A 15879-nucleotide genomic window follows, 5' to 3' on the forward strand; every position below is an offset into this window, starting at 1 on the left:
TTGGACAATAGTCATTCACTCATTGAAATTTTTTTCTTCTTCTTCTTCTTGATTCTGGTCAGTAGTCACATCATGTTTTTTCATTTGGCAAAGTTAATGGTTGAACTCAATTTCAATGATCAAATAATAACAATTTTTGGATTTGGATGGACTCTTTGGTTTAACCTTATCAACGCATAACCAGGCAACCAAACCAAGTCACACAATTTACCATTAATCAGCCCAGTAAATTGGTTTAATTTGTTAGGAAAAAATCTGAATTGGAATCACCAAAAATTACAAAACTCTGGTCAACTTTGGTCAACCCAAACAAATACAAAGAATGAAAGGATTTTTTTTCTCACTGGGTTTCATTGTCAACCCACTCAAACCATCTGGGGCTGGATAATTTTTCATCATTTGTCTATTACATCAACTTGTATTTTGTATGTGTGTTTATTATTGTTTATCATTATGTGTGTGTGTGTTGATGTCATTTTGATGATATTTTTAACTGAAAAACACACACAGATAGACACACATAGAGACACATACAAAGAGTTGTGAGCAAAAAAAAATGTGAAAACCCATTTTAAAGTGAGACAAAAAAACAAACACATAAACAACTCTAATGGCCAAACTTAGGTAACCTTTTCATGTAAAATGTACATTTAAACCATTAATCTAACCAACAACAGCTTAATATATTATTGACTTGAATTGCTTCCAGTTTTAATGTATTATTAAAGTTGTTTGTTGTAGGTTTACTTGATCATCATTAGTTGCCTTATTACCATGGTTAGGTTGCCTTTGTTGTGTTACATCTGATCCATTGGAATCCATTTAAATTGTTTTTAATGCAACGATATAACCAAAACTTGCACAATGTACAGACTATTTTAATGTTATCAACATTACCCAAATATATTGATGACAACCTATTTAACTTGTAATAATACTAACCATCATTAGTAACAATGATTGATTAACCTATGAGGTGACAACTGTTCATTTGATATTTAATTTAACTCACATAGTATCCTGAAATATAAACATTATTGGAAAACCATTATGATTGGTGTTAAATGGGTTTCAGGTTTAAGATGTAGGTGATACCTTAAATTGGAGTCGTCAATGAAATCAAGCCAAACAGTTAACAGTGAATCAACTTGTCTTAAATGGCCCATTTGGCTCAGACATAGTCATTTCAATTTCACACTAATTAGCTTTTTTAAAATTGAAAATTTTCTGGTTTTTTTGGTTTACCTTTTTTTGTTACAAAATGTCAATCTTTGCCAAACGATTTTGGCGGTTTATTCAACTTCAACAACCCACTGGCTTTGATTGATTACCTAATTTAGAGTTGATCATTTACTAATGACGATAACCTTTGTCATTTACACATTTAGAAAGTACAACAATCAAAGTTAAATTAACAGCAAGTAATGCGATATTAACATGGGTTTGGTTTTTACAAAAACATGGTAACCTAAACCTGATTATCATACATATTTGTTAAAAACACAGTAACTTTAACTTGAAAGCAAAAAGAGGTTTTTAGAGTGAAAATGTGACTTTGTACTCAATTAACTAAATGTTTAACAATTTAACTAAATAAATATACTTATATTATTTGGTATCAAGTTTTGGTGACAAGGCTAAATTAACATGTAACAATTAAGTTTACTGTTAATACCATTTACCCAACATTTGTAAAGGCTTTTTACGCCTGTAAAAGTATACATTTGTTATTGTGATTATTATTACCAAATTGGATAAAATGAGCCACAATCAAATTGATTTTGTATTCTGGTTTTTTTGGGTAAACTAGAACATCTGTAATGATTAAGTTAATCATAGACTGTAAACTGTTTTGCGTGAGTTAACCTACAGCCTTTTACACGTTTACCAGAGCAACTAATGATTTTTACAGGCCTTATAAAGGTTTGATTGTTAATACATTGGTCGGACCTTAAAGGGTTGTTATTTTGTGGTTGATCATCAATTGAAAATTGTTGATCAATTTGATGGTTGCATTTATATCATTTAAAGTGATTAAAATGGGTAATTTGGTTTTACCAACAGATTTTGTTGCCTACTGTTGAAATGATTTATGAAAAGGCCAATGTATATTTTAATGTAAATCAATGTTTCGTTGAATGTTAATGATTAAATATCGATTTATACTTTAAATGTATTAAATGTCATTAAAGTGTTGAAACAAAACACAAATGAAAAAGAGGTAAAAGGGTTTCATTAAGGTTGAACATTTTTACATTTTTGGATGGTTGGTTGAGATTACAACAGGCTTTACAATGGGCTATTCAATGGGTTAGACAATGGATAGACAATGATGATTAGACTGATGATCACTGATGAATTGTTTGATTGGCAGTTGATGGCAGAGTTAATCTGAACAGTAGCAAGTTAAAGTGAAGTTGAAGTCGAAACAAATGGAGTAAGTGAGAGAAATGAAGAATCAGTGAAATGAAGTGAACCCCTTTTGAACATGGTTATCATGATATTATTAAGTAGGACGAATGATCCTCCGGTTGTAACTCTTATCATCTCACTTTTTACTCTTTCCTATTAATCACATCATCTTCATCTTCTTCTTCCTCCTCTTACAGAGCAAACCATCATGACAAGCTTCTTTACCATCTTCATCATCTTTTCCCATCTTTACATTTCTTGTGATTTGATGTGAAAATCATATAAACACAGCAAGTCAACATTTTTGTTACTTCAACCCAAAAAGTGTAAAGCACAGCAAGCATCTCAAGTGAACATGGAATCATCATTCCTTGTTAATGATTAACAAGTAAATCAACAGCTGATTTACAAAAAGGTTACTTTCAGGTGATTATTATATTGGAGTAAATTGTTTGCCTTTCATCACTTGCACCATTTATCCTTTGGAATCTGTTAATTAAATTTGCTGCCAATGATAAAGATATTCACTTGAAGCTAGGAAACAAGTTGAACAATCAACAAAAGAGGAAAGTTCACCATTGTAATCAACTCTTTCGGGTCTCATCAATTAACTTTACATATTAATAAACCTGGTTAACTGTTATGTGATTTTAATTGTGATATCAATGAGCTTTGACCGGTAAAACAACTACCAAAGGATTTACTTCAAGATCAAATTGTGCCAGATGATCATCAAATGTAATGGTTAAAGACAATGGATAACAATCATTTTAGTTACTTGTTTCATTGGATTTACTGTCAGTGTTAATTGTCGTCCATTTGTATATAACCTTTCACCGACTCATCTGGTCCATTCTGGACTCACAATGGTTCACACCAATGGTTCAATTGCATTTTACTTTACCAATCCTTTGGTAAACAATGTAACACTAGTTTCCAGTGTTGTTCAACTTTTGTCTTTACCAGACTCACAATCATTGGCATTACACTCAACGGCACCTTTAAGCCCATTAACAGCATCTTCAGTGTTGAATCCAGTTGACTCAATTGACTCTGATAATCCATCTTTAACTCCGCTGGTAGCTTCAGATGATAATACTCTTGAAAGTGTCTTAGGTCCAGTTCGTGATCCACTGGCCACCACAATCACCATGACCATTATTTATGCCATAATCTTTGTGACTGGATCAATTGGCAATGTGTGTACCTGCATTGTAATCAAACGAAACAGATATATGCACACAACAGTTAATTATTACCTGTTTTCACTTGCCATCTCTGATTTGTTGTTACTCAATTTTGGCCTTCCACCTGAACTCTATGCTCTTTGGCGCAAATATCCTTATATTTTTGGTAAATGGTTTTGCATTTTACGAGCCTTTACCTCGGAAACTTCAACCAATGCCTCAATCTTGACCATCACTGCATTCACCGTTGAAAGATACCTTGCCATTTGTCATCCTTTACGGGCTCATACAATGTCCAAGCTGTCAAGAGCAATTAAAGTGATTCTCATTATCTGGGCCATTTCAGCCATTGCAGCAATACCAATAGCCTATCCATTTGATATAATTTACATGGTAAATATATTAACAACAGATCATTAGAAAATTTAAATTCACCGAAAAAAAAGAGTCTTTGCTTCATTTAATAACATTGAACACATTTGAGTGAAATGGATTCAAGATTGCATGTCGCTTCATTTTGTACAAACATTATTATCCAGTCATTTAAAATACAATCAAAATAATGTTGTTATTAACCTTGATTATTATTATTATTTACTTATTAAACTTTGCACGATATTTTGATACCAAGTGATTTATTGATGAGAGAAACAGCAATTTCTTGTTCAACAACCAGTTTTGACTTTCACCATTTACATTGTTGAGCTTAATGATTAATCAAATGTCGCCATTGAAACTCGACCAGATTTAATCAAACTAATCTCTCGTTAGAATTGATTTTTTTCAATATTTTCCTACTACTTCATGCATATTTTATCACTTACTTGCCTTGGCAACTTGCAGTTGAATTTATTAATTTGTAAATATTTGGCGATTCATCGATCGATTTATACTAATGTCTATCCTGATTGATGGTATTAAACATCACCTAATCTCACCATATTAGCTATATTAGTTAACATTATTGTGATATTGGAAAGTACAAGCGTAATCAGATTGTCAAGGTATAAAGGTTCAGGCCAAATAGTTAATGTCAAATGATTTGAATGACAAGTAAATGGTATTATACTGATGAAAGTAAAATTAATGACTTTCATCAACAAAAAATATATACTTCTCTCTATATATTTATACTAATAATATAAATAGTTGATGCATGAAGGTAAATTAGTATCAAGGGATTGAATGAAAATCAGAACCATTTTCACCATTGAACACCATTTCAATGTCTAAATCAAATTGTAATCAATTAAAATGAGTCTATTAATGGATAATTGATGAAATAACGATTCAACAATTTGATATCGCTTGACGGTTTCTTCAATTGAAAATGATTACAATTCTTAATGAACATTTCAACCATTTTGGTGATTAAATTTTCCAGTTATTTTGCATAAAAAACAAATTTTGTACCAGAAAAAGTGTTTCCTCATGTAATTCAGTTGATTATTTTTTCTCTATTTTTTGCCCTTCTAAATGATTGTGTTTGTGTTTATCAAATGAAGCTGTTTTACCGTGCATTTACATACCACTGTGAACCTGTAAATGTTCAATTATAACTTGATTGTGGAGTTAATCATTGATTCATCTCTTGTTTTTCCTGACGCTTTTCTCTCTTCTTTGATCAGGTTAAACATAATAATGGTCAAGTGAATAAAGAGTCAGCCATATGTTCAATAGCAAGTCCAGTTGAATATTTATTTGAAGTGGCAACCATTTGTTTCTTTGTCCTTCCCATGGGCATCATATCGATATTGTATATACTCATTGGAATCCGTCTTCGAAGAAGTTCATCTATAACCTCTAGAGCAGATTCAAATGGTGATCGATCACCTGATACTCACCTTCCTAATGGATCAAAAGATCCAACCTTGTACAATCAACAAAGTTATAAGCAACATTTAGATAAAAGAAGAGCGATAGTCCGAATGTTGGGTAAGTTCATCATTTAATTTGCATTATTGATTAGCCTCCAACTTTAAATTCAATTTCAGTTTATTCAAGATTATATATTCCACCGGTCTGTAGCTTATGAGCCATTGATGCTTGAGTATTGAAAGTTTCAAAAATGATCTTTTCCATTGCAAAACATACGATCTTTATCTCGAACTCATTCAAAGTCATTTTCTGAAAGTGACATTTTTTCATTGAATAAATGACTTTTGTTCAAAATATATAAAATCATTGAAAAGCTTGAAGCTCAAACTTTGCTAAGGATAAATGGTTGGATATACAGGAGTTTGCTACATTTCACAGATTCAAAACAAATGTCATTAAGTCGATGAAAATTACGATTTGATTTATTAATACAATTAAATCAAGTTGAGACAAGGATTGTAGTCATGTTTCTTCAAATCGAAAAGATCATCTGTGAAATTTTCAGTGCATCATGAAATAGCAGCAACAATATACAAGTTAAAACTAGAAATCAAAAAATGAAAATCCACTTTACAGGATTCATTATATTTTATTTTGTTTTATTTTATAACTTTTTTTGAAATGAATCAAAATTGGTTGAATGTTAACTGCAAATTAGAGCATTATATGAGCCTTTAAGTTGAAAAAAATTAATTGTTTTCATGCGAGTTATTGAAATGCTGAAGGCTATCTTGTTATTTTCAACGCTAATTTGATTAACTAATACTAGAGGAGGATATCCTCGGGTCTTCACTTTTTTATTGTATTAGCTATTAGATGATCCAAAATTAAAAACTAGAGCTGAACAGAATCAATATCGGAATAACTATACAATAGTTATTGACTGACTTACAAAAAAGGGATTTCAATAAATTCACAGTCTTTTCAATTTTTTATCATTAACTTAAGGCTATGTCTGAATTGTCCGTAATTAACAGTTTTAAGGGCATAAAAACCCAATTTAATTATTTCTATTTATGGATTGAAACTCAATTGAAACTTTATTATATAAATTTTCAAAGGATTCAGCAAACATAAGTCAGTTGCTATTTTAATTCATTTTGCGATGTTACCCGAACTTAATGATCAATTTGCAATTTGGTCTCTGTTTGTATTTCATGTTGAATCAACTTTGAAATATCTTATGACAATCTTGTATCATCTGACCAACAACGGTATGAAATTTCACGCAATCATCTCAAGTAGTTTTCATTAAATCTATGTGGGCTGAGGTTCAATTAAAATGGATTGTTTAACAATAGGTAAATGGACACTTCAGCTTCTACTTTTCAGGTTAATTTTGGGTAATCTTATTCTTTAATTTACATAAACATTCAAACCAATTTTGACTCATTTAAATGAAATGTTAAATTTTTGTTGATACCGATAACTCGACAGAAAATACTTGGTGCTCAGATTCAGTGATCAATGTTGACCAGTAACCTGATCAGAGAAATCTTATTAAAACTTGAACGACTCTTAACTTTTGATGCAAAAAAATCTTCAGGAATTCCCGATAAATGTTTTTCTCATTCAAAAGTTCGGGACTTTTTGCGTAAATCTGTTAATCGTTGTTATATCTTTATACTCAAATATACAGAATATTTGATTCGTGTTTCTAATGTTTCTCTTTTTTCTTTCACTTTAGTTGCTGTTGTTGTTTCTTTTTTCATTTGTTGGTCTCCTTTCCATGCTCAACGAGTTCTTGCCATCCATGTGGCTGAAAAATCACCCAAATTTGTCCAAACAACGCTTATTGTTTTAACTCATGTTTCTGGTATAACGTATTACCTGACGGCTACAATTAATCCAATCTTATATCAATTACTGTCATTGAAATTTCGCCTTGCCTTTCGAGACACATTTGGCTTTTGGCCTCCTTTCCTTAAACCCGACCATCTACCAGAATTATCAACCAGCATCGGTGGAGGAAGTCAGTTTGTACCAACATTGGGATCACTTATTACAGACAATAGTTCAGTTAAAATTTGTAAAAAGACTTTATCTACAAATGGTTCTTTCCATCAGATTCCATCTCCTGTTAGTCGTAAAGGTGGACTCAGCAGTAGAGGAAGTAATGGTTCATTTTTTAATGATTTACCCATTGAACCCAAAAGCCCAGGATCATTTGAAAATTGTTAAATAAAATATTAAATTAATAAATTTAAAACATCCATCCTTATAAAGGAACAATCAATCACAAAAACTGTCTTCTTTCATCATCTTTTCATCTGCAAAAAAAAAACAGTAAATCCGGATAAATAATGCTTGATATTTGTACACTTTGGATAAATCTTTGAAATTCAATGTGAGGTGATAAATTTTATTCAAACAGTTGTTTAAATTTTCATCAGATATGAGACAATGCGTCAGAATTCATAAAAACTTGACAAAAAAAGATATTCAATAAATATTAATTTGTACTGGTTAAATTATTGATAGATATTTGGAAAGTAAACGAAATAATAACAGGACAATCACTTTTCATCTTCAAAATAAACTTAAAATTTGAAAATTAAATTAACGACGCAAAATTCAGCATGAACTTTGCTTAAGCATTGGCATAACGTGACTGTAGCCTTCTATAGTTCTGTGTCCAACATGGTAGGTACAAAAATGCTTCAGAATAATTTCCAAATCATATTGAAGAGGATTAACCAAATGTAGGTGATAAGGTATGACCGGTAAAGTTTGTTGATAATTTCTGAATCGATTTAATTCATGAGTTTGAAAGGTTAATTTTGTTTTTGTGTCTGAATGATTATTTGATGATCTGAATGATTAAAAGTCTTGAACTTCTGCTTGGACTTTTTCTTATTATTCACAAAAGATACCACAAGATAGAACAAATCAAATATTTTTTCTCTTCCCATGCAACATATTGAAATCTCAATTTGGCAACTTTCTTTATGCAATTACTCTATCAAATAAGATTGGAACTTTCAGAGGGATTTTAGTTGAAGATTATTAAATGGATTCAGATCTTCTTTTGTCCAATTAATTCCTTAATTGTACAAAATTACAATCACCTCTTTGAAATAGTGGCTCCAATCCAAAGAGTAACAGCAATGTAAGAGTTATGCTCTTTGCTTCAATCGCCATCTGGTCAGAGAAATCTTGAAATGATCTGCTCTGAATTTAAATTGTTCAAATGTATCTGTTTCTTGATGAATTTAAATCTTTTCTTGATTTGGTAATCAGATAGACCTCTGAGTCGATTACACGATTTAAACGTGAAAAATTAGATTATCGACACAATTTCCTTTCTAAGAGTCATGAGAGAGTTTCATAGTCTTATTAACAAACTTTACCGGTCATTTCTTATAATATTTCTGCAAACTGTGATGAGACGGAATCTCGATCTTATGAGGATCAGCTCGTCTCAGTCAAGGTCCCATGACAAATCCTCACAAAGTCTCGCAAATCCATATCCTTTGGTAATTATCATTATTCAATTATTTCGACACTTTCATCTGAACTTGAATCATCAACCAAAGTCACTGTAGATGGGCTAGAGTTAGAGGAAGATGAGACAGAGGAACAGCTGTTTGCTCCATGACCAGTTAGATTCTCTAGAAACAGATTTTGACGAAATTCTTGGGGTAATTGGTGAAATTCGACATCACCTTCAATGAGTAAATCCAAATTCTTGACGATAGAGCCATCGAAATGGGTATTTCTTGAGACATTCAGCGCTTTCCTTTTATGTTCATTATACTGCTTTAATAAAGCAGAAATAGTAACCTTGCATTTGGGCTCTTCAGGATTCTTTAGGATATAATACACCTTTTGTCTGTCGATCACACCATTCTTGATCAGATTTTTAACAGGAAGATTAGCCTTTTCTCTGTTTGAACTGGCTCTTGGTGTCACTTTTCTTGTTTTTCCAGGATCCATGGTAAATTATAATTGATTGTTTGCCATCCCTGTAATTTCAAATGGAGAATCAGTTAAACGAAAGAATAATAAAGAAAGAAAAATAGGGGAAGTAATAAAAAATATAAAACAAGATGGCTTCAACAGAATGATTCATTTTTGAGGTCACAACTAAAATAATTATTTACCTTGGATTAATGATACTTGTATAATCTTGAATCATCAGGGAACTGTTTCTCGCAGTTTATGAGCTATTACGGCCCGAAGATGTTCTATTTTTTTAAATAGTTAATTTTGAAAAAATTACATCGACATTATTGGATGGCAATTAAAAATAACTGAATTTTGAAATTTTTTGACTGTCAATTTTGTTTACAGATAAATAAACAAATGAAAGCGCCGTCTAACGATGTTTAATAGAACTGTAAACCAGGATGTACTTGAGATTAATTTCATATAAAACTTGGAATCATTGGCCAATTTGACTGTCATATTTCCATGATTTATTTAATCCATATTTTATCGATAAAATTTGGACACATTTCTCCGGTATTTCCCTTGTTTTCGCCATAAATCATTCTAAATGAATTGAAAATTACAGAGTACAAGATGGATCACCGTCAATGTGATAAGATTTTAATCTCTATGATGTTGTGTCTTGATTCAGGTTCAATGATCTTTACTTGAACTATTAAACAGCAATAAAGCATCCAATGGCAGTCCGTTTCAAATCTTCAGCTTTAACACCATTTAAGCAGTACGATATCAATATGAATATATCCAGTGAATCTCATTGAAGTTAAGTTACCAGATGCGAAGGAATGAAAGATACGATTCAATACTATGTGAAAAGGTGATATGAACGAGTAGATAATTGCTTGTAAGTACTTGAGATTAAGTTAAATCATGATAAATTTATTATATTTTTCAGCTGACAATAGCTTAATAACAGTCCTCGTTATGATTAAAAACGGCAACTGACTTAAATTGGCTTGAACCAACAAGTCCATAGAGCTGAAGGTAAACATTGCTCTTTATACTTTAGTTGAGCTTGTCCACTGTTATCACACCGATTTACAGGCCTATTAACTGTCCTAAAATGGACCAGCCAGTATCAACTAAATAAATTGAAAGACAAATCATGTGAAAAGATTCAAATTTTGATCCCATTTCTCTTTAGCCAACCGGAAGAATCCAATAGTAATGAAATAACACGATGTTGATGATGATATAATGGTGCTGATGGTGATAGTAAACTTGAATCGCTTATTCAGCTCTAATCAAAGCCACAAAGTACAATTAAAAAAAATACATTTGAGTGAAAAAAACAGCAACAAAATTAAGAATGATGAGACAATTGAAAATAAACTTATTGGATAAGGTTGAAGATAAGCAGGATAATATACAAATTATGATAGAAACATAAACATTAACAAAAAAATACGTATCACCCTGAAGGCATGATCTTAGTTCAATCTTCCGTCTTCATCTGCATTAACATCGTAATCTTTATCAAACCAAATAACCTGTACATATCCCATTACCTTGTACAGTCATATGTAGCACAATCTACATAGTTAACTGTAATGCGTTTTGTTGATTATTATTTCAATTGCAATCATCTATCCATGATTATTTTTTTTCACGCAATTTTATTTATCTTTTTATCCTTTTGATTAGCATTAATTAAATGATGATCAAATGATAATGAGTTAATAATTGGTTAATTTCATTCAAATGAGAATCAACTGAGTCAACAAAATTCAATTTAATGGAATTATTGATCAATTTTAGGTTGAACATAAAAGAGTTAGAAATTATTTGTTACAGTTGAGTTACAAAGTAGCATTAAATTGCTGATTTCCACTTAATTCATTAAGGTTGTTGGTTTAATTTTCATTAAATTAACTCTTAATTTATCGATGTATCGATTGTCAGGTTTGTACTTGAATCCTATTTGTATTCATCATCTATGGATCCATAGATCTGATATTCACTTTTCCCTCTCAATTTTTTCGTTGCTATTACCTAGAGGTGGGCGATTAGTTGATAATCAGATAATCGATTATAATCAAAAATTTCTTCAGATAATCGATTAATCGATTAATCGAAAAAAAGCAAGAAAACTTCAAAAATAACATGAATTCACTGAAAATTCGCCATGAATTCAACGTGAAAAAACAAACTGTACTAGCTAATATAGCTAGATTTCGCATGTTTACTAATCGATTAACTTTTTTCTCTAATCGATAATTATTTTGTTTGAACTAATCGATTATAATCGAGGTAATCGATGTAATCGCCCACCTCTACTATTACCAATGATTTACAATTGCTAGTGGAATTGTTGCTCTTATAATTATTATTAGAACATTTATATTTAATAAATTGACTTTTTTATTTGTATTCAGTGTTTGTTCATTCAGAGTCGATAAAAAATCAACTTTTGTATGAACCGTTAGCTCAACATGGTTCTTTGATCGATTGTATAAATGTGTGAAAGCGTGGTTGATTAAAAAAACAAAATCACCTTTATTGTTATCATCATAGCCATTCCTTACATCATTATTATAAACATTACTTGATGCCGGTTCCAGTTAAAGGTAAGAATCGTTTTTTTTCCTTTCCATCTTGTTAACTGTTTCGAGTTTTATTTTTGATAAATTGGTAGCCTGCTAACTAGCAATCGAAATTTATTTGATCAAAATTTAAGATGTTACGAATACTACAATCGTGATACGTTTTAAATACTACTTATTCAACTTTGTTAATTGAAAAATAAAACTTCAACTACATATTAATCTTGGTCCATTTCAGATTTATTGATCTACCAAATGAATGAGTGAAAGTGAAGGTAATCCAATAAAATTAATTTTTTTATTGTTAGTAAACATTTCAAATCATTTATGATTGCTTACTTAATCTTTAATACAACTATTAAGTAGTTTTTGGAAGATTAAAACTTATTAAAATGTTGATCCTTCAATTTTCACCCGATCAACGATGTGTTTTGAATTTATGTATTATCAATATGATACTGATGATTATTCAATACTTTAACCAGCTTTTGAACTTTTGATTGTTACAGATTTCCATGATTTATGTACTCGAGTTGGCATCGTAATTGTGTCTCGACATGAACTCGTTTCAAATGGTACCAAATCAACTCTGTCCAAGATGTTACAATTTATGTGTAATATGATTTGAAAATAAATTGGGTCACCTTGGTTTTAACAACATTTCAGTAAATCTATTGGCTGATACTGCTGTAATTAAGTTACAAAAAGACAGTATTGAGTGGACAAAGATGGATTATTAAGCGAATGTGTAAATAATTGGTCAACTGATTTATCTAAATTAACAAACAATGTAAAGTGTTTCAAACACCCTTGTTAATCATCATTACGAAAGATAATGCAATTTTTTGCAACTTCAAACGACAATCATCACCAACAATGATAAACACCAGCAGTTATATAATAATACAATAATCATAATATAATAAGACCAACAAAAACATCATCAGAAACAAGCAATAACAATTATTACAAGGAACCAGGAAGGAAAATAGAGAATGCCCGGTCCAATTAAATCAAATCATATTGAACCAGAGCAAGATGATTTAAGAAAGTTTTCTGAAGGACAAATTGACCCGAGTTGAATGATCACAAGTACGAAGCAAAATCAAGAAGATGTTGAACATTTTCAAGACAAAAAGCACCTTGAATTCACCGTAATTTCACTTTCCATTTTTTTGTTTACATTTTGCAAATGGTTAGAAAGTGATTGAGATGATACTTATTAATACTCGTGTTAGCGTTGTTGTTACTCATCATCATCAGCTAAACAGTCAACTCTTTTCCGCTTATTACTATTTTTGTCTTAACTTGATTACTCTCTCACTCATCATCATCAGGTTCTCAATTTGCCTTAATACGTACACCAAATATACTAATGTTTGATAGTAATATCTTTTACCTTCGTGATCTTTTCATAAATTCAGTTGAATAATATGCTTTCAGTGGTCAGGAGGATCCTAATTACTATTTTCAGGCCACATCCTGATACTAATAGCAAACAAAAAATCAACTTTCACTTTAAACGGAAAAGATTTCACTTCGTCCTCCTCCTTCTTCATCATCTTCATCATCATCTTTAAATTTTTAATACTCTCATCCAGTTTTGTATCAAAATTATTCAACCAACAACTTTCTCCATCATTATCATCATCATCATCTTGTTCTTCTTTTTCTTTCTGGCCGTCTTTTCGTCTGGACATCTCTTCCTTCTGATACTCACTTTTATTCTCATCTTACTGTTAGCTTTATCTTCATCGTAGTAGCTCCTCTAAAATATTTTGACTTTCACTTTTCTGTATCTTGTTACCGGACATTTCACTATATCAACTTTTACCGTTAACAAGCATTCGATCAGAATATTTTTTTCTCATTTATAAATTGTAAAAATTGAATGGTCTCAAGATGAAAGTATGTTATTTCATTTGTTTATTGTTTTTTTTTTCATTGAAAATTTTTCCCAATCTTTTTTTATTAACTTTGTTTTTTTCTCTGTTAATTTCTGTTTTAGGCTACGATATGTTTACTTGTTTCGTTATCCGTAATTTTAGTTACGGAGGCTGGTCACAATCCCAAAATGAACGTTGACTTTGGTATCAATTTACCTTCAATGTCATTTAATCTTCCGGGTATGGCGATGCCAAAGATGAGGATAACTGCCGTTGTTAACAGATCTAAACCTAAAAAACCAATGAAAATTGAACTTCCAGCTATTAGTCTTCATGCTAAATCATTGGAAGATCCTTGGGGTCAATCAGGAGGAAGTGAATACTCAAGCGGAGGAGCTGGAGGCTATTCTAGTGAGGGTGGCTCTTACGGAGGAGCTGCTGGTGGTGGCGGTGCTTACGGTGGAGCTGCTGGTGGCGGTTACTCTGCCGGTGCTGGTGGAAGTGATGGATGGTCCGATGGTGGATCTAATAATGGTTATGCTAGTGAAAATGATGAAGAATACGCATCAGAAGGACACTCTGAAGAAGGATATGATGATGATAATGATTCTTATGAAACTCCAAAATCAGGATATAGTGATAATAATAATAATAACTACAATTCTGGTAATAACTATAACCAAGGAAATCAACAAAGCTATGGACAAGCTCCTGCTCAATCAAATGGTTATAATTCAGGATCAAATGCCCAATCTGGCTATGGACAAGCTCCTGCTCAACAAAATAGTTATGGTGCTCAATCTGGTTACAATCAGCCTCAACCCCAGGAATACGGTAATCAAGGTTATAATCAACAACAGAATCAATATCATCAACCACCACCTCAGTATAATCAGCAACCTCAGTACAACCAACAACAGAATCAATATAACCAACAACCTCAGTATAACCCACAACCACAGTACAACCAACAACCACAATACAATCAAAATCAGGAATATAATCATCAGGTTCTTAAATATGGTCCACCAAGACCCGATCAGGTATGTATTATATAAATTATTTCCTTTAATTTCAATCTAAAATCTTTCTCATGTCCTAATTATTAACTATTTTAGTGGAAACTGATTAGTTTATCTGATTTTTAGCAGCCTATCAAAAAAGTTTTTGTTTATTGAATTGTTGATCTGTTAATTATACTGTTATCCTCTCTCAACATATCAATCAAACATCCAAGAATGCATTTGTGTAGCTGATTTTGATTAAGAATTGCTGTTTTCATCAATCTATTTTTCTTCCTTTTAAATTAGGACTATGGCAATCAAGGAGCCAATTATCCACAACAGCAATCTGGTTATGGTTCATCCAATCAAGGTGGATATGGAAATAATCAAGGTTCCTATGGTGGTCAGGGTGAATATAACCAAGATAGTTATGGATCTAATGGTAATTATGGTCCTAATTATGCAGAAGGAAAGGAACTTTATGTTTATGGTCAAACACCCAAAAAAGTTCGCTTCTACGAAGATAAATATGCTTCTTCTGGTTATAATAATAATCACAATAATAACTATGGTCAAGCAAATCAAGCTGACTATTCAGCTAATGCACCAACTTCAGTGACACTCTCAACTGGTTATAAATCACAACCAGCCTCTAATCAACAGCAATCACCAAACAGTTCCTGGAAACCAGTGGCTGGTTCAAGTTACTATGGATATCAATAATTCAAAATTCATCTTGTACTTATTCTCATTTCATTTTTGCTTAAATAATTTTATAAAAATATCTGTAAAAATGATAAGAACACATTGTTATTTGTGATCAATTACATGAAAACTTTCACTCTCATCCATGTAACCAAATGATTTCTCATTTACATCTAGTTTATTAAATATAATTTAATATTCTCGTTACATTATAACTTAATCATTTCAACTTGCTTACAAAATATGCACAACTTTGATATTTTTTAAACTATTGAAAGCGTTCAATAATAAATTATGCTATAAAGGTATTTCT

At 31.3% G+C, this 15879-nt stretch overlaps 3 protein-coding genes across 7 annotated transcripts in view; 2 read left to right on the forward strand and 1 right to left on the reverse strand.

Moving 5' to 3' along the window:
- Positions 1–7722, forward strand: part of LOC107360621 (pyrokinin-1 receptor-like) — a 48443-nt gene extending 40721 nt beyond the window's left edge. The window contains exons 3-5 of the mRNA XM_015927312.3: positions 2610–3992; positions 5228–5534; positions 7165–7722. Coding sequence (XP_015782798.2) covers positions 3279–3992; positions 5228–5534; positions 7165–7658 — 1515 coding nt within the window. The 5' untranslated portion in view covers positions 2610–3278 and the 3' untranslated portion in view covers positions 7659–7722. The remainder of the gene's footprint in view (positions 1–2609; positions 3993–5227; positions 5535–7164) is intronic.
- An 83-nt stretch (positions 7723–7805) lies between these two features.
- LOC107360622 (uncharacterized) lies at positions 7806–9780 on the reverse strand. The gene is made up of 2 exons (XM_089267553.1): positions 9581–9780; positions 7806–9442 (listed from the first exon to the last, which is right to left on the reverse strand). The coding sequence occupies exon 2, from the start codon at positions 9411–9413 to the stop codon at positions 8964–8966; it is 450 nt and encodes a 149-aa protein (XP_089123679.1). The 5' UTR covers positions 9414–9442; positions 9581–9780; the 3' UTR covers positions 7806–8963.
- Positions 9781–11705: 1925 nt separating this feature from the next.
- LOC107360824 (uncharacterized) lies at positions 11706–15773 on the forward strand. 5 transcript variants are annotated; one of them, XM_089267550.1, is made up of 6 exons: positions 11707–11995; positions 12210–12246; positions 12481–13125; positions 13396–13879; positions 13980–14900; positions 15168–15773. In XM_089267550.1, the coding sequence occupies exons 4-6, from the start codon at positions 13874–13876 to the stop codon at positions 15582–15584; spliced, it is 1344 nt and encodes a 447-aa protein (XP_089123676.1). In that variant the 5' UTR covers positions 11707–11995; positions 12210–12246; positions 12481–13125; positions 13396–13873; the 3' UTR covers positions 15585–15773. The 5 variants fall into 5 exon arrangements, with proteins under 5 accessions (XP_015783036.2, XP_089123676.1, XP_089123675.1 ...); XM_089267549.1 differs by lacking the exon at positions 12210–12246; XM_089267552.1 differs by lacking the exon at positions 13396–13879 and having other exon boundaries at positions 11857–11995; positions 12481–13063.
- Positions 15774–15879: the final 106 nt, after the last annotated feature.

This window comes from Tetranychus urticae, chromosome 2 (assembly GCF_039701765.1).
Source record: "Tetranychus urticae isolate SD_2017Ah chromosome 2, NJAU_TeUrti_SD_1.0, whole genome shotgun sequence".
In the NCBI taxonomy this organism is placed as follows: Eukaryota; Metazoa; Arthropoda; class Arachnida; order Trombidiformes; family Tetranychidae; genus Tetranychus; species Tetranychus urticae.